General features: G+C 36.2%; 1 protein-coding gene across 1 annotated transcript in view; it reads right to left on the bottom strand.

Moving 5' to 3' along the window:
• Positions 1 to 298: 298 nt before the first annotated feature.
• fat2 (FAT atypical cadherin 2) overlaps positions 299 to 24,700 on the bottom strand; it is a 69,336-nt gene continuing 44,934 nt past the window's right edge. The window contains exons 20-24 of the mRNA XM_067457807.1: positions 13,725 to 13,879; positions 8,271 to 8,712; positions 6,995 to 7,154; positions 4,954 to 5,462; positions 299 to 1,818 (exon numbers count right to left, since the gene is read on the bottom strand). Coding sequence (XP_067313908.1) covers positions 1,346 to 1,818; positions 4,954 to 5,462; positions 6,995 to 7,154; positions 8,271 to 8,712; positions 13,725 to 13,879 — 1,739 coding nt within the window. The 3' untranslated portion in view covers positions 299 to 1,345. The remainder of the gene's footprint in view (positions 1,819 to 4,953; positions 5,463 to 6,994; positions 7,155 to 8,270; positions 8,713 to 13,724; positions 13,880 to 24,700) is intronic.

Below are 24,700 nucleotides of genomic sequence, written 5' to 3'. Positions count from 1 at the left end.
ATGGGGAAGGAAGCAGTTTCATTGAGTACATGCAATACAATTTGATGACACATGCACTGGTCTGCTAAATGAACATCCAAAGCCTGTCACATTCAGGTGCTGTGGTGGAAATCCCTATTCATAACTACATTTTTGATAATAAATATCAAAAATGTACCCTAAAGATGACCACTGTTATGGGTACAAATCAAGAAGTATCCATAGAAGCGCTTTAGAATATAAAATGCAGCTGTGTGTGAAAATCTCTCTCTCTCTCTCTCTCTCTCTCTCTCTCTCTCTCTCTCTCTCTCTCTCTCTCTCTCTCTCTCTCTCTCTCTCTCTCTCTCTCTCTCTCTCTCTCTCTCTCTCTCTCTCTCTCTCTCTCTCTCTCTCTCTCTCTCTCTCTCTCTCACACACACACACACACACACACACACACACACACGTCTTCAATCAGTCCTATTTCTTTCATACTATGGCAGTATTTTTGATCTTTTCAGTGATTAGTAAGCATTACAACTGAGCCATAAAAAAGCTGCATAGGGATTTCTTATGGCCTTAACTGGAACTTCTAAAACTGCATAACATCCTGAGGGATGTTCAGCGCATAGCTATCCTTAAGTCAGCGCATAGTTCACATTTAAAATTACTATTCACCAAACACAGCAATTCATACACATCTTAACAGAACAGCCAACTAGTACTTGCAAATTTCCAAAAAACTAATGAGACATAAACTTGCAGGGACCTATATTTGATATTTCATGAACATCTGTGTGATATTTCACATTGTGTACTCCAGCAGGGAACCAGCCTCTGCCTCAGTCGACTGTAAAACTCAATTTTACCACTATAGGCTACTGCTGTTTTGTTGTAGTGAAATGTTATTCTATACCTTACATCACTACAAATGTTTACACCATATGGCACACTTGAAAATGATTCAAATGTCATAGCCCACTGGTTTTGGGCTCACAGCTGGAATCCAATCTGATAATGACATGCAACACTACAATCAGTCATTTAGCGAATGTGCTAATAATAATATATAGGTTTCCCAACCTAACTGGACGGGGCGCGATTGAACTTGCAATGACAAATAAGGGTGCATTATCTCTAGACTCTATTGACGTCATTTATAACCACACTGTAGACATTTTAAGGTCATGCAATAATTCTACAGATTTGTAAAGGGCAAAACAATGAGAAAAGATGCATTTCACAATGTATTTGTTTTCCCTGAAAGTGACTATTAATACTGATAGTGCTTCTGTGGCTTTTAGCCATTGAGCTTCATATACTATGTCCCCTCGGTAACCTCACTCATATGGGACCTTTGATCCACTGCAGACTCCTCGTTTGTTGCCTAGAACATGACCTCCTCACAGCTGCCGTAGTCACTCTCCACCATGTCTGAGCCAGCATAACTGCGAGCTGTCCTTCTAGTAGATCCAGGCCGAGTGGATCCGCTGCTGTCCGCGTAGGAAGGCTGTGCCACGCTCAAACGCACACTAAGCCTCTTATAGCTGCTGGAGACGTTGTCCAGGCTGCGAGTGTGCTGGGTAGGGTAGTAGCTTATGGCCGTGTACTCATTAGGGCACTGAGAGCTGGGCAACGGCAGTCCGTCTGGCCCCAAGAAGTCATCTAAGTTCTGATTGCTGTAACAAGGGGGTAATGGAGCACGGCGGTCTGCGCGGTCCAGTGGGAAAGGGAAGCCTCCGAAACGAGAGTTCCTGCGTGACTCTGTGGCAGTAGTTGAGTAGGTGCTTTCCACAATGTCAAACTGTGGGAACTCTCGAACCGAGGGTCGGCCATAGTAGTCTGGATCAGCTGGATACACTGTGAATGAGAATTATTATAAATTGTTTAATTCTTTTTTTAGCTATGAGTTGCCAGATAGTTGATTAGTTCTGCAACTAGATAACGGGTCTATGTCAACTAGCCACATGACTGTTGCAAGTTGCACTTGTGTTAGATAAAAATAGTTAGAAACATTTTCATAAATGGCCCTTTTCGAAAGTTTGGGCATTTTAGTTTGAAGTTCGAAGCATTTTATTGCCAATTACAATCAAAATTTTGACATTTGGCTCAGAACTATTAATCAACCTGTTAGTATTTGGATTTTTCTTACAGTGTTTTCATCTCAATCAGACTAACAGTTTCAAAGATATTTGTGAAAGTTGTTTAAGTGCTAAATCGCAACATTGCACTAACCATAAGGTGAAACCTAGAATGTTTGGTATCGCTGGACTCAGGAGACGAATTCCATTAAAAATAAGTAAACCAAATCCAAAGTTTAAGCATGTGAATATTTTACCACTAGGCGTCGCTGGCTCAAAACTTCTTAAGCTCCTTCAGGGTATGATGCTGATGACCCATACCAACTATACACTAATGAGTTTGTGAAATATAGCATTTTGCTACAAAATTCTAAATGGCCGATATGGGAAATTTTAATATCAGTTGACTCGGCATGCCACCCCGAAATTTCTACCCCTTACGGTTCAAAAGTAATTTGGTGCTTGGCCCCTTTTCTATGTGAATATATTTTGAAATGTAATTTATTTATGTAATGCAAAGCTACATTTTCCACACATTACTAATCATTACAGTCTTCAGTATTACATGATCCTTAAAAAATAATTTATTATTAATAATTAATTATTATTAGGGTTCAGTTATCAACTATTAAAGGGTTAGTTCACCCAAAAATTAAATTGATGTCATTAATGACTCATCCTAATGTTGTTCCACACCCGTACGACCTCCGTTCATCTTCAGACACAGTTTAAGATATTTTATATTTAGTCTGACAGCATATCCAAGTGAATGCACACTATACTGTCCATGTCCAATGTTTTAGGGAATAAAAACATCATCAAAGTAGTCCATATGTAACATCAGTTAGTTAGTTAGAATCCCTTGAAGCATCAGAAATACATTTTGGTCTTTAGACTTTAGACTTTTTTCAGCATTGTCTTCTCTTCCTTGTTTGTATTCAATCCTCAAATAAAGATTCAAACAGTTATAAATCAGTGAAAGGGTTAATGATTCGAAACACGTGTCAAACTGCTAATCATGAGACATTGGCGATCCGAATCATTGATCGATTCACTGATTCATGACTGTTTGTTGACGGACAGATGATAAACAGTAACGTAATCATGCACGTCATCAAAGGCGCTTGGATTATATTTGTTCAAATCTTAAACGGAGAGCTTGTTTGTATATGCAATCACCTTCACTATTTCTCTCAGAAATGATGATCATGTTGGGTAAGTACTCTGTGTATCATTAAATTCTTGTATTTTTTTACAACAAAACCCGCCAACAACTAGTCCAAAACAATAACTTCTCGGGAGGTTCTCTGGGGAAAAAAATGGTGTTTAGGACTCCACTAAAATTCGCACTCATGGGTCTATAGATCACATATTAGTCGCTTCAACCCACGGACAAAAAAAACTTGGCAACATAGTGCAGTTGAGCTCTGTTGACATTTGATAATGCATCGCTTCGTTGCTCTGATTGGTTGTAGGTCTACCCAATTGAAGTCTTTCCTGGTTCGGTTGAAATACGCCTCATAATCACAGCCCAATGGAGCAGTTTCAGACTCATATTCTGGCTAGAATTGAGTATGACCACGTCAGGCTACCTTTAACTAGTTGCTTATTAGCATGCATATTACTAGGATATTGGCTGTTTATGTGTACTTGTAAAGCACATATTAATGCCTTATTCTTCATGACCTTATTCTACATCTCTTAATCCTACACAATACCTAAACTTAAATGCTACAAAAACTACCTTACTAGCTATTATTAAGCTGTAAATTAGGAGTTTATTGAGGCAAAAGTCGTAGTTAATAGTGAATGTGTTCCCCATAGTAAAGTGTTACCATTATTATTCTCATCATCATCATCATCATCATCATCATCAACGTTGAAAACACTTGCTTTACTATTTTTGTATATTTAAATGTGTTCTTGCTAAAGGATCGATTTCTTTAAAAAAACAAACAAAATTTCAAACTTTTGCAAGTATTTTCTTTTACTATTTTGTCTAAAAGAATAATGGAAAAAAGAAAATAATTTTTAAATTAATTTAGACATCACAATATTATAATGTACAGAATGAGATGTGCTAATTTACATTTAAGTTAAATTAATAAATTAAATTAATAAATCATTAAATTATTTGTTTTCAAAGATTCATTTTAAGTGAAGAGTTCGATAATGGTAATGCTAAACGTACAAATAGGGTAAATAAGCACACACAATTAAATATATAAAACAATTGCCAATAGTTATCTAATATTTACCAACATTGAAAAATTAAGAAATCTCCACTATCATCTGATAACCAGTGTGATCCCTAAAGGCAAGAGCAAAAAGTTCCTCTCACTGCTGTGTGTCATTCATTTTATACTGTATATATGAAACCAAATACCTGATACATCCATATTATATATATATATATATATGTTACACAAATAAAGTGTCACCCAGAGTCTTCCACAATACGTGAGTGGGATGTGACAGTTTTATGCTCTGTTTATAACAGTTATGACAGTTTACGGTGATAAATTCACACACTGTCCATCAACACATTGGTGTATATACTGTGTATATACTGCACACTGTGCCACATCCACCACAAGCCCTAGTTTAATATGTACTTTAATTCTCAAACTTTTTTGAAATGCTTACGTAACGAACGTTAAGGATGCAAAACTGTCCTTGAGATTTTAATGTCAAACGTTTTTAAGCCTTAGCTTTTAAAGAGAAAAAAACACGGAGAAAGCGCTCAGAATGATAAAATTGAATATGACCCACACATGCTTTTCCATTGACCTGCACAAGCACACGCAGATATTTTTCCTTCACCTCTCTCAACTTGCATTATGTGACTAAATTCCAAATTAAATGAAGAGCCTATGGGAGCTGAAAAAATAATCAATAAAACTTGAGTTCTTACCTTCGTAGTCATGCTCCCAATTGTTTTTCATAATAGAGTCGTTATCAGAGCTGGTGGAGGGTGGAGGAGGTAGATTGGGGGCCACGCTGCAAATCACAGGACCCTGAGGCCTCTGTGACCGTAGTCCCACCTGAGGGCCGAGCTCTCGCTGTTCACGAGGTTTGTGTGAGCGGAACGGACTGTTGTCCAGATCACCTACAGAGCCAATCAGGGTGCTGATCTCCATGGGAGAGCTGATCTCAGTTTCTTTCATCATGCTTTTGGGTAAAGTTGGGAAGTAGCCGTTGGAATCTTGCACGCAGCCGGACCTGTGCTTCCTTTTGCTGACGTAGCATTTTCTGAAACTCACAAAGGCCACAACGAGAAGAACAAGCCCCAATATGCCTGCGCAGATCTCTGCGATTTCCACATAAGCAAAGTAGGTGGTGCGCTCACAGCGGATGGAGTTATCCGCCAGTAAACAGTCAAAGCCATCCAGACATGGATTTGGAGTGCACGCAATCTGACATCTGCAAAGAGAAGGAACAATTGACTGAATGTAGGAGCGTGTGTGGGTTGCAATGATCTAGATACACACAAAACTCATAAACCACAGCTGAATTACCATTCATTGAGATGGTATATGCCATCCTGTATGTCATTTATAGATTATCTTTTTCATACTAAATGTCCAGTGTACTAGATCAAAAAAATAATAAGAATATATATTGAATGTTATCAAACCATCATATGGGTGTTTTTGCACTTTTTTTTTTCTTGAGAAGAAAAAGAGAAGAAGATATTATTCTTTTTTTTTTATATCTCCTAAAACATATAAAGATATATATCCTAATCACATTTGTATATAAATGTATATATTATATTGCATATAATTCTACTGTTAAGACCAGTGTTGAGGAATGTTACTCCCTAAAAAGTAACTAACTGCATCATTTAGATACTTTTTGTGGAAAGTAATGTGTAACAATACATTTGTGATTACCTGGGCTGGGCTTGCTTGTTGGCTTTTTAATAATAAAAAATGTAAATGTAAAGGCCTTTCACACCAAAAGTGAAATGATTAAGCCTCAGGGTGAAGTAAATGAGATTTCACCAGATTTCTCTCAACATGGGGACAAGAGTGGTGAATAAATGGGAAATCAGTAAATACATGGAAATGCAAAGCATCCTGAAAAAGCAACATAGATATATTTTTGTAAAATTAAAAGCAATGTAAGTAATGCTTGAAAAAATAATAATAATCTGATTATGTAACTCAGATTACTTGTAATATGTTTCTTGTTATGTTAAGAAATTTAAAGTGAAAATTCTTTGAAAACTGATTTTTATTTTTTTCATTTAACACATTACATATTCAAATAATTGCAATAAATTAATCATTAACAATGTGTTCGCTGTTCTGGGGGGGAAAGAATAACAAATAAAATTAAATATATAAATAAAACAAATTAAATAATCCGTAAATGAGTGGTACATATTTTTCATCAATATTTCTCACTACTTACTATAATTTAAAAAATGACTAATTATGCAGTACACAGATGTGTTGTTCTGGCTTTTGTCTTGCATCACTAATAAAAACAATAATTTTTACATAATCATATATTAACAATAATACCAGATATGTATCATGTGCAGTACTAGAAAATGAATTGACATAAGCACCTAATATTATTTCATAACTAAACAGTGTTCTAGTAACCAACATAGTGTTATGCTTTGATGCACACAGAGACAGACACTCAGAAGGACATCTATTGATTGAAATCCTCACTCCATGACTAATTTGCTCAAGCTTTGGAGTTATATATGAATGAGGACAATCAATATTGTTTTAATTTGTTAACTCAAAGGCGAGTTACAGCTGAATGCCAAATGCATATATCACACGTAACCTGTGTGGGCATGGGTTCATTAAAGAGATGAAGACACAGAATACACAAGTATTTATTTTCATGCAGATTAGTCATTCTTCTCAATGCCTTCACCAAGGACATAATATGCATGCGTGATTTCAAGAGCTCCGCTGTGCGAGTCTCACCTGTTTCCAGCAATTTGTGTGGAGCAGTTGCAGATGTACCCTTGATTATTTGGCATACACAATCCATCGGCACATGGCTGGGATGCACAAGGATTGCCCGGCAGCTTGCCGATCTCACAGCGGGAGCCATGGTATAGCACTGGACAGCTACAATGAAACCCTGGAGGACAGATGTAAAAAAAAAAAAAAATGCATCTTATACTTCAGACAAGATAATGGCAAGGTAACAAAGACATTTCCATAGAGTCTTCTCTGCTTGTGTAGACTGACACTGGGGTATTGAGTTATCTTCTGGATGCAGATACAATGGAGATCATCTCCCTAGCTTTATTTACATATCCGTGTATTTTTTCTCAGATACTCCAAAGACATTGAAGCATCTTGGTTTGTTGTCCCTTACCAGTTTGTTAAGGGACCTCTTTTAAAATTCAAGAATGAATTCCCTACTTCACAATTTTATTACATGAAACAGAGATGAAAACAAGAAAATGTGAAATATGGGTTTTCATCACTAAGGCACACTTACTTACCATCCAAACTGGCCAGGTTGTGTTCAGAATAATTAGAGACAATTAACAATAATGTTTAATTTGATAACATTAGTGTTAGAAACTAATGATTTTTTGGCAGCATTTGTTAATCTAGGTTAACGTTAATACACTATGATTTCCTGTTAATTAACTAATGTAAATGATGATTAAACTTTATTGTAAAGTGTTACCAGTTAATACATTTCAGTGCAATCTCTATTTTAATAAACCTCATCTGTTTTTATTATTTGCATATGTATTATTATGTTGAAAATAAAATTCATTTCATTTGACAGAGATGTTTGTGTTCATCATTTATTGTTTAATTAACATTTACCTAGATTAAGAATGATATTATTATTAAGTAATGTTCATCATAGTTCATGATATCGAATGCGTTAACTAATGTTAATGATTATTGATTATTGATTATTGATTATTAATGATTATTTATTTTAAAGTATTACCAATTTATTCTTTTTTATGATCACAAACCTTATCCATTTGTATTATTTCTACACTACTGTTGTGGCATTCATTGAATTTAATTCTAGTGATCATGGCATCAGTAATTCATCATAAAATTATGTAGCGTTAAAATAATCCTTATATCAAAACTCATGGTGTGTAGACTAACAAGATATTGGCATACAGATTTGGTGAACCAATTTGCTTATCTTATTTTATAAGTCGGTAGGTAAAACAAAATGGCCAAATTGTGCATTAGAGTAACATTGCTTCCCCACCTCCACTGGAGTCTTCAACACAAGTGCCTCCATTGTCACAAGGATTACTGGCACAGATCTTCGCATCAGCGCAGCACTGGTAGATCCCAAAAAGTCTGCCAGTCTGCAGGCCAGTCCTTGTCATCCCCTCCTCTCCTCTCACTGCTTCGCCATTGAAATGTAAGCTGTCCAAACAGCCCGTGAAGCCCAGTCGCTCTGCATCTGCGCTGGGATTAGAGCTGGCCAGCACCAGGGCCCCACCGGACTCAGTGAGCTTGCAGGGTTGTGGCAGGGTGACAGAGTTGGAATGGCTGGCATCAATGGTGAGTCTAAGGGTTGTGCCATTGACCTCCAGAGAGACATGATGCCAGTGGCCATCAGCCACAGGGTGGTTGGCCACCTGTATACTGGCAGGTTGCATGTTGCCACATCTATATCTGAGCCACAACTCCTTGTCATCCAGCTAGAAACACAAACATAAAAGAGTCAATTATATGTTCGTGATGATCATGATAAAGAACAGGACAAAAATCTAAAGCATTAGAAGAAAAGAGCAACAAAGTCAAAAGTCAAGTCTGTGTTTGTAGAGTGAGCATGCACTTTATTTCCAAAGTTCACTTTAGACATTCTACTGATACTAACTATATGTAACTTTGCAAATATACATGTCAACTCCTAGTCACTAGAGCATTAGTAGACTGTCTGCTTAATATCTGCTAACACCTTATTGTGATGCTCCCCAACAGACATTCTACTGACTATATAGGTCACTTTGCAAGTACAAGTACTTATTCTACTATAAATAATTTATATCATAATGTATCTCATAATCTTGACCTTTTTACAAGTTATAAAGTATAAATTGATTGATAAAGTCCCAATGGCGAGTTTATATCTCTCAATTCTGACTTTATAACACGCAATTGCTAGATACAGTGGGGCAAAAAAGTATTTAGTCAGCCACCAATTGTGCAAGTTCTTCCACTTAAAAATATGTGAAAGAGCTGTAATTTTCATCATAGGTACACTTCAACTATCAGAATTAGAAAAAAAAATCTGAAAATCACATCATCTGATTTTTAAAGAATTTATTTGCAAATTATGGTGGAAAATAAGTATTTGGTCACCTACAAAAAAGCAAGATTTCTGGCTCTCACAGACCTGAAACTTCTTTAAGAGGCTCCTCTGTCCTCCACTCGTTACCTGTATTAATGGGACTTATTTGAACTAGTTATCAGTATAAAAAAGTGGAGTGGCTTCGTAAGAAGCATTTCAAGGTTCTGGAGTGGCCTAGCCAGTCAGCAGATCTCAACCCCAATGAAAATCAGAACAGCGACAGCCCTAAAACATCACTGCTCTAGAGGAGATCTGCATGGAGGAATGGAGCCAGCAACAGTGTGTAAAAAACTGTGGAGACTCAGAAAATGTTTGAACTCTATTCAAAGGGTATATAACAAAGTATTGAGATTAACTTTTGTAATTGACCAAATATTTATTTTTTGACCATAATTTGCAAATAATTTTTTAAAAAAAGTTTTGTTTTTTTTCCTCTCATTCTGCCGCTTATAGTTGAAGTGTACCTATGATGAAAATTGCAGGCCTCTCTCATCTTTTTAAGTGGGAGAACTTGCACAATTGGTGGCTGACTAAATTTTTTTTTGCCTCACTGTACGTCAGTATAGTCAGAATAGTGAGACATAAATTTCTAATTCTGAGGAAAAAAACTTTCCCCTCAGAATTGGACTTTATAACTCCTAATTCTGACTTTATAACTCACAATTCTGACTTTTAACTTGCAATTCTGACTTTATAACTCACAATTCTATATCTCTAATGATGTTTAGTTGAAAGTTTAAAACTTAAAGTTTGAAGCTTTTCACATACAATTCACTGTATATATGAATTGCCTTTTGAATATATTTTTGAATAGTTTGATGTCTGCGGCTTGAATAAAGTTACATATTTACGGACTGTGCTCAGCTTGCATGGCTCTTGCTGAGGTAGGTTACGTAGCTTGTGTTTTTGCTCAGTTGGAAGCATGTGCTCTCTGTTCTCGCTCTGTGGGAGATAAAAAGTCCTTTGAGCGTTGAAGGTAGTTGTGAAAGACAGAGCTAGCGGGAGAACACAGTTTGTTCTTGTTAAACCGCACCAACAACTTTGTGATGCAAAACCACAGTCCAATCAGGAGCATATGAATGCACACTGACATTATGCCTCCTCAGCATTCCACCCACAAATAATAGATCACTCACATATGCATGTATTAGTTTCCTGTTCTGTGCATTAAAAAAACATAGCTTGTGTGTGCACTTCACATTTGAAAGTATTACACTGATGCTGAGAGTATGCATTATTAAGCAACATCTCCTTCATGGCAGCCTCTTAATTGCTGCGGCAGAATCTTCAGAGAGTTTTGCAATGTGAGAAGTGAGTACAGAGCCTTTTGCTCTGATCTGATACCAGTCAGCCCATGGGTTTTGCTCATTTGCTTTCATTGAATGGAGCTGCTGTTTGATTTTTCTGTACTGGGCTGCGCTGAGTGAGCAGTGGTGGTGGGGAGATGAGCACAAAAAAGGAAGAAGAACTTTTCCCAGGAGGATTCATCGAGGGTGAATGTTCTATCAGAGTTTTGCTTCCTTGAGGGCAATGCTGAGTTTGACAGGTAAAAAGGTTGTTATCCACCAGAGTCCACATCAAAACACATAGCACATAATCTTGCTGTGCTTGAAAATCGGATACAAAACATCAGCTAACTAAACATTTATGGTCAAGCAAGCAATGCAAAGTATCCTTAAACTTAAGTGATACTCCCTCCCTCCCAACCTATATATCTTGGGAGAAAATTCTGAAATGAAAATGTTTGCTGATGTAGTTAAACCTACTACTGTTTTACACAATATAATATTAAACAATTCTCTGAAATATTACATTTCCTGAAATTATCTTGACTATATCTGCCACCTTGAATAAAATGCTGCATTAGAATTTGGTAAAAATTACAGATTGTAGAAGCATAATTTTGTTCTCTTCCCTTTGGAAGAGGCATGGCATTAGTGTGCATGTGATGCCTTTCAATGCTGTCTAGCTAGGTTTCGTAACAGACCTCCTGATGTGAGTCCAGTTAGAAGAAAAACCTAATTATGTGATCAATGCCCCCACGCTCAGACTCCTCACTGCATTAAAGGGTATCAGTTCCACCATATCTATCCCCCAACAGATCTTGTTTCTCTAAATAATGTTAGATCAGACCTGTCAGTATTTATAAATGCTACAGCTGCTTAACTGACAAGTCACCTTTTCTTCCCTTTCTCTTGTCAGAGGTGGCTTTGCTCAAACAGACTACATTTCCATTTAAAAGTAATTACTTAGAAGGTAAGAAAGCTTAAAGCTACACTGTGTAACTTTTTTAGTTTATTCTTAGCTAAAATCACTTAGTTCTTTCAAAAATATATGTGCTCATTAATGTATATTTACTTCTTTCAAGTAATAATGCATTCTCGTAATATTATAATATACCATTGAAAATGCATAAGTGTTAGGGGTTCGGATGGCGGTCGCCATGTTGCTCCTCCATCTTGAAAGTACATTTGCCAAAGAGGGACATACCCGTAAATTCAAGCTTCGCTTTTCGCGTTTTTACACTCGATGGCACCGTGTCGAATGTGAAGAGGAGGATTGCTTGAGGCTGCTATATGATGATGGAGGATCACTCATAAGCCCCTTTCTAAATGCACTTCGGACCCGCAATATTCCCGGAACAACCTTCTGTGTGAAAGCAACCACGTCCCGGAATTGATTACCGAATTCGACCCGGGTCGGGGACCTAGTAACATTGCGGGATATGTATCAGAGTCGCCAGGGAAGCGGAAAAGAGAATTAAGACGGCAACGCAACGGGCAAATCAACAAGACAAAAGTAAATATCGGAGTGGCCTTTCCAAGATGGAAAGAGCTCATGAGGAGCAACGATTTTAAAAAAGAACGCCGACGTTTCCTGCTTTCTTCTCGACAGGTAATATTAATTCAGCCTATTTGTGTATATTGGAAGTTTTATTGTTGCTTGGCTAATTATATCATGGTGTGCTGAGCATAACACTAGAACGACGTCTAGGATAGTTTTCCTCGCGTCAATGATGAAAAAGTATTGTTTACCTTATAACATAAATCCGTGTTCTATGACGGATAACATGAGATTAATATTTGAATTGCATTATAATTTGTTTGCCTTACGCTAGTGATGTCATATAATATAAAGAATAAATAAATAAATAAATAGCTGATGTTAGCAATGAAATGGTAAAAAATAACGAAAACGTAAAACTATTATTCATTTTACATATATTAATTTGATCATAGATCATTTGGCAAATTAAATAACTGCAAATTATAATAGTTTTCAAAAGTAACCTCATCACTTGCAACCGCTTGCAACACTCACCGAAGAGGTCGAACTGGAAGCCATGACTAAATCGGCCACCGTAGGAGTTGAAATGAAATCGAAATTAAGAGGAACAGAAACTATTATACACTGGATGGTCATATACCGTTTCACCACTAGATGGGGGAAAATATCACACAGTGTAGCTTTAAAAATAAAAATAAAAATTCTAAGTAGGAGAAGATTTGAATTTTCCAAGTTTCCAAGTTTTCCAAAGCTGTCTCTCCTCTCAAATGAAATAACTGATAAGATGTGAAGTCATAGGAATTTGCTGATGTGCACCAGAATGTTCATTCTCCAGAGAGACTTATGACTTACAATTATGTCATGCATGGCTATGCAGCATGTGAAGATATATGCCCTAAAGATTTCTTGGATGACCACGTTTAACAATTCCTTTTGAAGCCCCTCTGCAACAATGAAATGGTCCAGCTTGCCAAGTTTCAAAACCCAGAGGTAAAGCTTTGAAAAAAGTGCACTTTTGATGTTGCAAGACACTTAAATTAAATATTCAATTATGGTGCATAAATCCTCAGGGAGAAATGTTATGATTTTCAAGCAAGGTCGCTGTTTTAAGTCTATCCGCCGTCTTTATATTACTTACAATATATAGAACATGAATCCACTGAAGCTGAAGTTTCAAAGCTGCATTTAAATAAACAAATACTCAAAGCGCCCTCACTCTACCTCTGAGTCAAATGGGGAGAGCAGTCAGCCATGAAGTCATCATAACACTCATTTCAGAAACACAGGTTGATTTATCACTGATATGCTCAAAGGGTGGGATGAAATCCACATCACAAGTCTTAACTTCCTTTATGGAATGCATTCTTAAATATTAATGCGCAATTAGTCGCTCATGAGAACAAACAAGCTTCTATAGCATTTGTCATGGAGTTTAGTGAAGTTTCCTGTGATCGTTCCATTGTTATCTGGATGGCTGGGTTTAACATACAACAATTCACTCAAAGTAAGGTTTTTGTGCAAGAATGTGTCAGTTAAAGATTCTTTTGTCAGAGTATTTGAAAAATGTTGTACCTCTAGCGTTCCCCAGTCAGAGGCATTGGTGGACATCACTGTGCCTTTTGCAGCAAATGTCTTGAGTCGAAGAGACAGATGGAAGTCCTCTTTGCCCTCTTCTATTTGATAGATGTATTTCAGATAACCCTTGCCATCAAACCTCACAGCCGATTCTGCAATGCAGGAAGAATAAATGGTAAGTACATTTGGCAAAATGTGTTTCAGCTGTCCACTTTCTCTTGAAACTAATAACTGATAACTGGCATCAAGTTAAACAGGCCTACCAGTATCTCACTAAATAAATTAATGTAAAGCATCGTTTTTATTTTATTACTTTAAAATAATATTATAAAATATTAATATAAAATAAAATATTTCATGGTTTCTATAAAAGTAATATGCAGCACAACTGTTTTCAACATTAATAATAAGAAGAAATGCTTCTTGAGCAGCAAATCAGCATACCAGAATGATTTCAGAAGGATCATGTGACACTAAAGACTGGAGTAATGATGCTGAAAATTCTGATTTACAAATTACTTTTTAAAGTATATAAAAATAGCAAACAGTTATTCAAAATTGTAGTAGTATTTCATATTTTACTGTATTTTTGATCAAATAAATGCAGTCTTGGTCAGCACAATGTTCAGAAATCTTAGTGACACCAAACCTTTGAATGGTATACAACACAAAACAATGAAAGCACATGCGAGCTCTCAAGATCTAAAAATAATAAATGTATCAATGTAAATACAATGTGCTTGCTCCTATTGTTTGTATAATCAATATGCTGAATTTACAATCATTATTCACTGGATATTCCCTTCTGGCCTAGCTCTCAAATCCTATTGATGTTCTCATACATTAAAATATAATGCCCCACACTTGACGTCAATTATGACGTCTCATCTCACACAATGTGCGTGTGCAAAGATGTCATATAGTTTCAGACATCTTGGAGTATAATGATAATAAAGTTATAGACCTATTGGTTCTAATAAACCTTTTTAACTCCAAGACACCCCATTGTCCAAAAAAATATTCAAACGCCCCGTGACTTTTCCAGTATTTTTATAATTTCCTGGAATAACTGGTAAAAATGTAAATGATATCAAGATTTTTATCAATTTATACTTTTAGGATTAGAAATCAAAACGAGACTTTATTATATACTCAGGTTTTCCAAGACACGTGTTTTTCAAAAACAAAAACAGTTGTTTGAGGGGGCAAATTATAAGAAATATATTTTAATATTATCTTTTAATATTTTAATTTGTTTAACTTATTTTAGAGCTTGTTTTGTCTTATTTTAAATAGTTGTAAGACATCTCGATGTTTCCTTGTAGGCCCTTGATTGAGAAATACTTATATAAAGTATTGTTTTTTGTTCTTATTGGAGCTTGAAAGCCCCTGGTCACAATATGTTTTTGTTGTATTATTTTGTTTTCTCTGGACAATGAAAATTCTGTGAATTTGTGATGTCATGAAAGGGCATTTCATTTAGGGTGTACTGTCCCTTTAAGGCTAACCCAGAGCAGTAAAAATAAAGGAACAACTAAGCAGTGGTGGGCTGTCAGGGCCATCAGGGCCTTCTCTGCTGGCCCTGTCAAAATTATATATGTGTGTGTGTGTGTGTGTGTGTGTGTGTGTGTGTGTGTGTGTGTGTGTGTGTGTGTGTGTGTGTGTGTGTGTGTGTGTGTGTGTGTGTGTGTGTGTGTGTGTGTGTGTGTGTGTGTGTGTACTTGTCTACCTATCTAACAGGGGACCTTGGCGTCGTTACACACTCACCAACAGGGGACCTCTGAGCCAAGAGGGGACATTTTTCAAGTCCCCTGTTGGTCATGCATTAAATCATGTGAAAATGAAGAAAAAACTAAAGAAATGCTCTGGTGATTTTTTAAATGTTTGACCAAGTAAGGACCTACAGGTGTGTGTGTTTAAATCATGTTAAAATCAAGAAACAACACTCTGGTGAATTTTTAAATATTTTGACCAAGAGGGGACCTAAGAGTGTGTGAGTGTTTAAGGCCATGCTCAGCAGCTCCCCTGTAGGCTGGAGCAGGAACTGTAAGAGCCCTTAAACACACGTCGTTCACACACACACACACTCCTCTATTGTTTGAATGGCCTGCTGTCCTCTGACTCTAGAGCTGCTGTTTAACAGGCTGCTTACTAAAGGAACAAACATTATATAGATTATATCTCTTTACTAAATACCCTGACTAGTTTCAAACTTTGCATTACTTTAAAATTAAATACTACAGGATCCAAGAAAAAAAGGATTAAAAAATCTAAACAACCAGGATGTAATTAGAAATACATCTGCCATCAAAATGTGTGTGTCCTCAGTTTCTACAAATAAATATAGTAAATACCATCCATCATGGCCGTGGAGAGACCGTAAAACTTTATTAAATTATTAAGGGATCTCATTCAATGCTTTTGTAAACATTTTTTGTTTCTGTGTATATATATAACATTTTAATGACAGTGGCCTATAATTATTGAAAAATAATGCATTATTTTATTTATATATAAAAAAAAAAGGTACGGTAAATGGGACAAACTTTGCATCTAAAGTTCTTTTAAACAAGTGTTAACATAGACATTATTAAAAACATTTTATTTTAGCCAAGTATTTGTAAAAATAATGTGTGACTTTTGGCCCATATAAAAGGCCCATCTTACCACCTTATACATTTATGAGCTTTTTAAACTAACCACTTTTGATTTATTTATGTTTAACAAAATGATGCAGGTCCCCTGTTAGATAGTAAATCACGACGCCTGTGTGTTTGCTGTGACATTTCTTATCATCACAAACACACTACAAAGATTTAGAGTTTTTACAGCAATACCTGAGTTTAAAGGGTTAAATCAAGCAGAAATAGCTCTCTAATGTATTCATTGCAGGTCATTATTGAATAGTGATTGTTACACACACACACTGACTCAGGTCCCCTGTTAGATAGTAAATCACGACGCCTGTGTGTTTGCTGTGACATTTCTTATCATCATAAACACACTGCAAAGATTTAGAGTTTTTACAGCAATACCTGAGTTTAAAGGGTTAAATCAAGCAGAAAAAGCTCTCTAATGTATTAATTGCAGGTAATTATTGAATAGTGATTACGTTACACACACACTGACTCAGGTCCCCTGTTAGATAGTAAATCACGATGCCTGAGTGTTTGCTGTGACATTTCTTATCATCACAAACACTATGTAAAGATTTAGAGTTTTTACAGCAATACCTGAGTTTAAAGGGTTAAATCAAGCAGAGATAGCTCTCTAATGTATTAATTGCAGGTCATTATTGAATAGTGATTACGTTACACACACACTGACTCAGGTCCCCTGTTAGATAGTAAATCACGACGCCTGTGTGTTTGCTGTGACATTTCTTATCATCATAAACACACTACAAAGATTTAGAGTTTTTACAGCAATACCTGAGCTTAAAGGGTTAAATCAAGCAGAAATAGCTCTCTAATGTATTAATTGCAGGTAATTATTGATTAGTGATTACGTTACACACACACTGACTCAGGTCCCCTGTTAGATAGTAAATCACGACGCCTGTGTGTTTGCTGTGACATTTCTTATCATCATAAACACACTGCAAAGATTTAGAGTTTTTACAGCAATACCTGAGTTTAAAGGGTTAAATCAAGCAGAAATAGCTCTCTAATGTATTAATTGCAGGTAATTTTTGATTAGTGATTACGTTACACACACACTGACTCAGGTCCCCTGTTAGATAGTAAATCACGACGCCTGTGTGTTTGCTGTGACATTTCTTATCATCACAAACACACTGCAAAGATTTAGAGGTTTTACAGCAATACCTGAGTTTAAAGGGTTAAATCAAGCAGAAATAGCTCTCTAATGTATTAATTGCAGAGTGATTATGTTACACACACACTGAGACTCAGGTCCCCTGTTAGATAGTAAATCACGACGCCTGTGTGTTTGCTGTGACATTTCTTATCATCATAAACACACTACAAAGATTTAGAGTTTTTACAGCAATACCTGAGTTTAAAGGGTTAAATCAAGCAGAAATAGCTCTCTAATGTATTAATTGCAGGTCATTATTGAATAGTGATTACGTTACACACACACTGACTCAGGTCCCCTGTTAGATAGTAAATCACGACGCCTGTGTGTTTGCTGTGACATTTCTTATCATCACAAACACACTGTAAAGATTTAGAGTTTTAACAGCAATAACTGAGTTTAAAGGGTTAAATCAAGCAGAAAAAGCTCTCTAATGTATTAATTGCAGGTCATTATTGAATAGTGATTACGTTACACACACACTGACTCAGGTCCCCTGTTAGATAGTAAATCACGACGCCTGTGTGTTTGCTGTGACATTTCTTATCATCATAAACACACTACAAAGATTTAGAGTTTTTACAGCAATACCTGAGTTTAAAGGGTTAAATCAAGCAGAAATAGCTCTCTAATGTATTAATTGCAGGTAATTATTGATTAGTGATTACGTTACACACACACTGACTCAGGTCCCCTGTTAGATAGTAAATCACGACGCCTGTGTGTTTGCTGTGACATTTCTTATCATCATAAACACACTGCAAAGATTTAGAGTTTTTACAGCAATACCTGAGTTTAAAGGGTTAAATCAAGCAGAAATAGCTCTCTAATGTATTAATTGCAGGTAATTATTGATTAGTGATTACGTTACACACACACTGACTCAGGTCCCCTGTTAGATAGTAAATCACGACGCCTGTGTGTTTGCTGTGACATTTCTTATCATCACAAACACACTGCAAAGATTTAGAGGTTTTACAGCAATACCTGAGTTTAAAGGGTTAAATCAAGCAGAAATAGCTCTCTAATGTATTAATTGCAGGTCATTATTGAATAGTGATTACGTTACACACACACTGACTCAGGTCCCCTGTTAGATAGTAAATCACGACGCCTGTGTGTTTGCTGTGACATTTCTTATCATCACAAACACACTGTAAAGATTTAGAGTTTTAACAGCAATAACTGAGTTTAAAGGGTTAAATCAAGCAGAAAAAGCTCTCTAATGTATTAATTGCAGGTCATTATTGAATAGTGATTACGTTACACACACACTGACTCAGGTCCCCTGTTAGATAGTAAATCACGACGCCTGTGTGTTTGCTGTGACATTTCTTATCATCATAAACACACTGTAAAGATTTAGAGTTTTTACAGCAATACCTGAGTTTAAAGGGTTAAATCAAGCAGAAATAGCTCTCTAATGTATTAAATGCAGGTCATTATTGAATAGTGATTACGTTACACACACACTGACTCAGGTCCCCTGTTAGATAGTAAATCACGACGCCTGTGTGTTTGCTGTGACATTTCTTATCATCATAAACACACTGCAAAGATTTAGAGTTTTTACAGCAATACCTGAGTTTAAAGGGTTAAATCAAGCAGAAATAGCTCTCTAATGTATTAAATGCAGGTCATTATTGAATAGTGATTACGTTACACACACACTGACTCAGGTCCCCTGTTAGATAGTAAATCACGACGCCTGTGTGTTTGATGTGACATTTCTTATCATCATAAACACACTGTAAAGATTTAGAGTTTTTACAGCAATACCTGAGTTTAAAGGGTTAAATCAAGCAGAAATAGCTCTCTAATGTATTAAATGCAGGTCATTATTGAATAGTGATTACGTTACACACACACTGACTCAGGTCCCCTGTTAGATAGTAAATCACGACGCCTGTGTGTTTGCTGTGACATTTCTTATCATCACAAACACACTGCAAAGATTTAGAGTTTTTACAGCAATACCTGAGTTTAAAGGGTTAAATCAAGCAGAAATAGCTCTCTAATGTATTAAATGCAGGTCATTATTGAATAGTGATTACGTTACACACACACTGACTCAGGTCCCCTGTTAGATAGTAAATCACGACGCCTGTGTGTTTGATGTGACATTTCTTATCATCATAAACACACTGTAAAGATTTAGAGTTTTTACAGCAATACCTGAGTTTAAAGGGTTAAATCAAGCAGAAATAGCTCTCTAATGTATTAAATGCAGGTCATTATTGAATAGTGATTACGTTACACACACACTGACTCAGGTCCCCTGTTAGATAGTAAATCACGACGCCTGTGTGTTTGCTGTGACATTTCTTATCATCACAAACACACTGCAAAGATTTAGAGTTTTTACAGCAATACCTGAGTTTAAAGGGTTAAATCAAGCAGAAATAGCTCTCTAATGTATTAAATGCAGGTCATTATTGAATAGTGATTACGTTACACACACACACTCACTCAGGTCCCCTGTTAGATAGTAAATCACGACGCCTGTGTGTTTCTCTCCTCAACCCCCCACTCACAATTTACATTTCAATAAGGGAAGACTTGAAAAACCAGTTTGTGAACCACAGGCCAATAGAGCTCAAACTACCAATGTGGCAGAACCCTTCTCAAATAAACTAGAGAAGATGCTGGGATTTGCCCTGCCAAATTAAACTAAATTACAGTTTTTACAATCGCTAGGCCACATTTCTCAATACTTTGGTCATTTTCAAAACTTGTTCTCCAAACCAACTTTCTGCTTCACAGCAGTTATTTCACATTCAAAATCCACAAAAACTAACAAAACACTTAATTCATGTCTCAAATCAAGTGCCAATGATCCACAGTTTAGCTTGCACAGACTGAAGTTGTGATCACTGTGTGAAGAGTTTTGAAAAAGTGACCAACATTTGTTTGACAAATTTGAGAGTGCCAGAGACTTTGACTAAGGAGAATATTCTGAGCACACTGTGTGATGTTATTGAGATCTTTTATGAATCTTTTTAGAGGTGACAAAAGTGAGAGTTCCAGAGTATCTAGCTGAAGAAAAAAGTCTGAGCACAGCATGCGATACTGTTGAGATCCCTTCTGAAACTTTAGAGGAGACACATATGAGCAATCCAGTCTCTCTAGCCAAGGAGACAAATCAGAGCATAGTATGTGATGTTGTTGAGATCTCTTATGAAACTTTAGTGGAGATAAACATGAGAGAATGTCATTTTTTGTCTCAGGATAAACATGTGAGAAGCGGGAGACTTAGCCTTATGTCTCAATTTGATGTTCACTTGATCTCATTTCTGTCTAGGAGAAAGATGTGAGTTGAGAAGGAGATCTCAGGTTTGATTTTCCTTTCCTCTAGGTTGGCCTTTGGTTCACAAACTGGGTTTTTAGGGCCCTATAAAATCCATTTTATTTTTTCCCAAATTCCGTTTTTTCCGTTTTAATTTTTGCAGATTCCTTTTTTTCCGTTAAAATGTTTGGTAATTCAGTTTTTTTACCCTTTACTGTAATTTTGGTGAAAAAAGAGTTTGCTTTTAATGTTAATATAATACAACATAAAACAAAAAATAGAAATGACCTTAAATTTATCGAGGTAACAAACATCACATTTACTTTTTAGGACAAATATGATATTTGACATAACACTGCACTTCAAATACTTCAAATATTAATGGTTATTAGCTTTAAACTTTCCGGTAAAATAAATTATAATAGTTTATATAAGTTAAAATGAAAGTGCTCCATTAGCTTTTTCTTTCAAGTAATTTTTTTTTAAAAAGAACTAAAAAAAAAGAATCATAAGAATCATCTTTTACAGTACTCTTAAGTACTATTAAGTAAAACATTTAAATTTGAAAATTAACATAAAAAAAAACATTGCACCATGAAATCATGTAGTGAATTGTTCTGTGTGTTTAACAATCACCATTATGATATCCAGAGCTGTGAAAAATAAAAATGCACGAAAACACAACACTGCCAGAAGTTTTTTTCCCCAACTTCAAAGGCCCCTTTAAATGATTAAAACTAGAGGCTTAATTTTAACTTTAAGGTTACTTATCATGTAATCTACCCATAGGCTACAGCATGTTAAATGCATGTTTGGAACAGACTAACAGAGGGGAAAACGGTCGCATTTGCAGCAGATATGCATTGCTGCCTAATGTGCCCATTATAAATCAAAGCACGAGATGACAGGGGTCGAGCAGAACACCGGAAAATCTGACAGAATGGACAATATTGGTCTGTATGTGCAATACACGAGCGCGGCTCACGCTCTCCATACGGAAAGCTTCTGCGCCGCCTGCGCGTGCAGTGTGAAACCGCCGTTAGCGTCGAGTTTCTTAACTTTTTCGCTGCCGAAAGCAGAGCCGTGGAGACCAACTTCGCCATACTTTCATTGTTTTGAAGGGCGAGCTGAAATGACGGGAGGGGTTGTGTCGCGAAGATTTGCTTCCCCCCGTCTGCACTTTCCTCAGACATACGTTCTTAACCCACACGACACAGAATTTCATTACAAATATGTAAAATTCCGGGGAAATCTGCGTTAACACTAGATCCCGCGTTTATATGCAGATTCCGCGTTAATATGCCAATTCCGCGATTCCGTGCTCGCGGAAATTATAGGGCCCTAGGTTTTCAAGTCTTCCCTTATTTATTATTATTAAAATGTAAATTGTGTGGGGGGTTGTGTGGATCTACTGTGTTTGTGGGCCCAGTTTACAGCAGTTAGTTCACCTCCAAATGAAAATTAGCCCATGATTTACTCACCCTCAAGTCATCCCAAGTGTATATGACATTCTTTTTTCAAATGAATAAAATCTGAGTTATTTAAATTTATATTAAAAAAGTCCTGGCTCTTCCCAGCTTTATAATGCCAGTGCCTTGTCGGTCCATAAAAGTGCATCTAACCATCATATAACTGATCCACACAGTAACTGATCCATAGACTAAAATACTAGCTTTCGGTTTTCAGTGCCACACGAATCACATTGCGCTTAAAGGACAACTCCGGTGAGAAATGACCCTAGGGGTAATTAACAGATGGTTATCGAGTAGATCGTTCTCTGGGATGCGGTTTCATGAAAATTCGAATTTAAAGAGTTTTATCTCTAAACACAGATTAGCTTATAATGTTTGTCAATGGGGCATGGAATAAGTGAAATTAAATCGCTAGTTAATACCACTAACAAGGCTCAAAATAACCTCACACTAACAAGGCAGCATAATGAGGATCCCTACATGCAAACCGCAGCATTGAGAACTTGTTAGAGTACATACGGTTTAATAAGAAGATACTTTATAAAGACAGTACATTACGTGTTTACAGACTGCAGCCATCTTGGAAAACAGTCTCGACTAGTCGAGCCACGAACGCTGTGCTAAGTGAGCTGACCGATAGGAATTAAGTTTGTGAAATCTAATTACATGGACTTTTTTTTTTCTTTTTTTTTCTCTACTGCGTTCAGTGCTTTCTTCCGGAAACAACGGCCCATATGAGATTCCAAGTCACAGTTCATCACTTAGCACAGCGTTCGTCACTCAAATCTGTTTTTAGAGATAAAACTCTTTACACTTGATTTCCATGAAAACGCATCCCAGAGAACGATCTACTCGGTAACCACCATCTGTTAATTACCCCGAGGGTCATTTCTCACCGGAGTTGTACTTTAAAGAGTAACCCTTCTTCACCCATGAATCCTTGACGTATGTGCACTGACAAACGCAGAAGATAAAGATAGAGCTTAACAAAACTTAGCGTCAGGGGTTACTCTTTTCATAATAACACTAAAACACAATTTCTTTCAATAAAAATAGTTTGTTTAGTCTATAAAGTTTAAAATATGGACATTGTTCTTACACAAACGTGCCACTTTGCTTCAGAAGGCTCTTCATTACTCATGTGCTATATGCGTGAACACCTAAAGCACACGCCCCAAAAGCTGTATCTCTGACAGTCCACGAATGCTAAACTAAAATGCTAAAATTAATACAAAATTATTTAAAAAAAAAAAATAGGAAGTATCCCAGTAAACATAGTTGCTTATGTCATAGTAGGTTCAGTTAAGTGAACATACACTTTGAAAAAAAGTAACTTTAAAATTATTAATTTATAAAAAAATATATATATATATATATGTATATATATTTTTTTATTATTTTATTTTTTTACAGTGAGGACAATACAGTGTTATATTACAACTACTGACAGACCGTCCTGAAAAGCACTGTTTATTTCATGTGTATCATATCTTTTGTATTTATTTGTGCTTTCACTTGTAATGTGTTTGGGCTAGTGGTTTTAGATGTGCTCTTGAAATTGGAATAGAGAATAGTGTGTGTGTGGAGTTTGCTGCTCAACCCCCCACCAGTAATTTACATTTCAATGCATGAAGACTCTCATTTGGGTGAGACACAGAACCTCACTACTGTTACCTGTGTCCTAGACCAAATACCCTGCCAAAAATAAATTGAAATTACATGATGAAATGAAATTACAATCGCTAGGACATATTTCCCAATATTTAGGAGAACTGAGTGAGGAGTTTATAAATTTGCTAACCAACTTTCAGCTTCACAGCAGTTAGTTTTACTTTTACAAATCAACTCATTCTTCCAGAGCACTAGCAGCGCAGGTTTACATCAACACTAACATCAGGAACATTAGACAATTAAATTGTCTTTACAAAACTAGAATGACACTCTCTACTGCTTATAATTCACTGCATACTTACAGTACAGTACAACATTATTCCTAAGTTTCCTCTTTTGAATGGATGGTAATGGGCCAACACTTGTGTTGGTGTTCAGTTTCATCAAAGTTGCTTTGATAGTGTTTGATTTTTTTAGCAGGATAAATTGCATTACAGTATTACTGTATACATGTTGTAAATTGCTGTCTCATTCAGTTTTGTATTATGCTATTGTTTTGTCCATAAGTTTAACACTTTTGAAAACAGCATGTAAGGATGTGCGAATTGGCCTGTAGAAAAAAAGATTTGATTGTGTTTGTGTCAAAGTGAGAAAAGATTTCAGGTAAATTGAAAGATGTTGCCATTGAATGCATTTTGTGCTAAAGCAATGTTGATCCACAGTTAAGCTGTGATATAAAATGTTCTTTTACAAAACATTTCTCAATAATAAACACACTTTTTCAA

This window comes from Pseudorasbora parva, chromosome 11, assembly GCF_024679245.1.
Source record: "Pseudorasbora parva isolate DD20220531a chromosome 11, ASM2467924v1, whole genome shotgun sequence".
NCBI lineage: Eukaryota > Metazoa > Chordata > Actinopteri > Cypriniformes > Gobionidae > Pseudorasbora > Pseudorasbora parva.
This window is presented reverse-complemented; position numbering and strand designations above follow the sequence as displayed.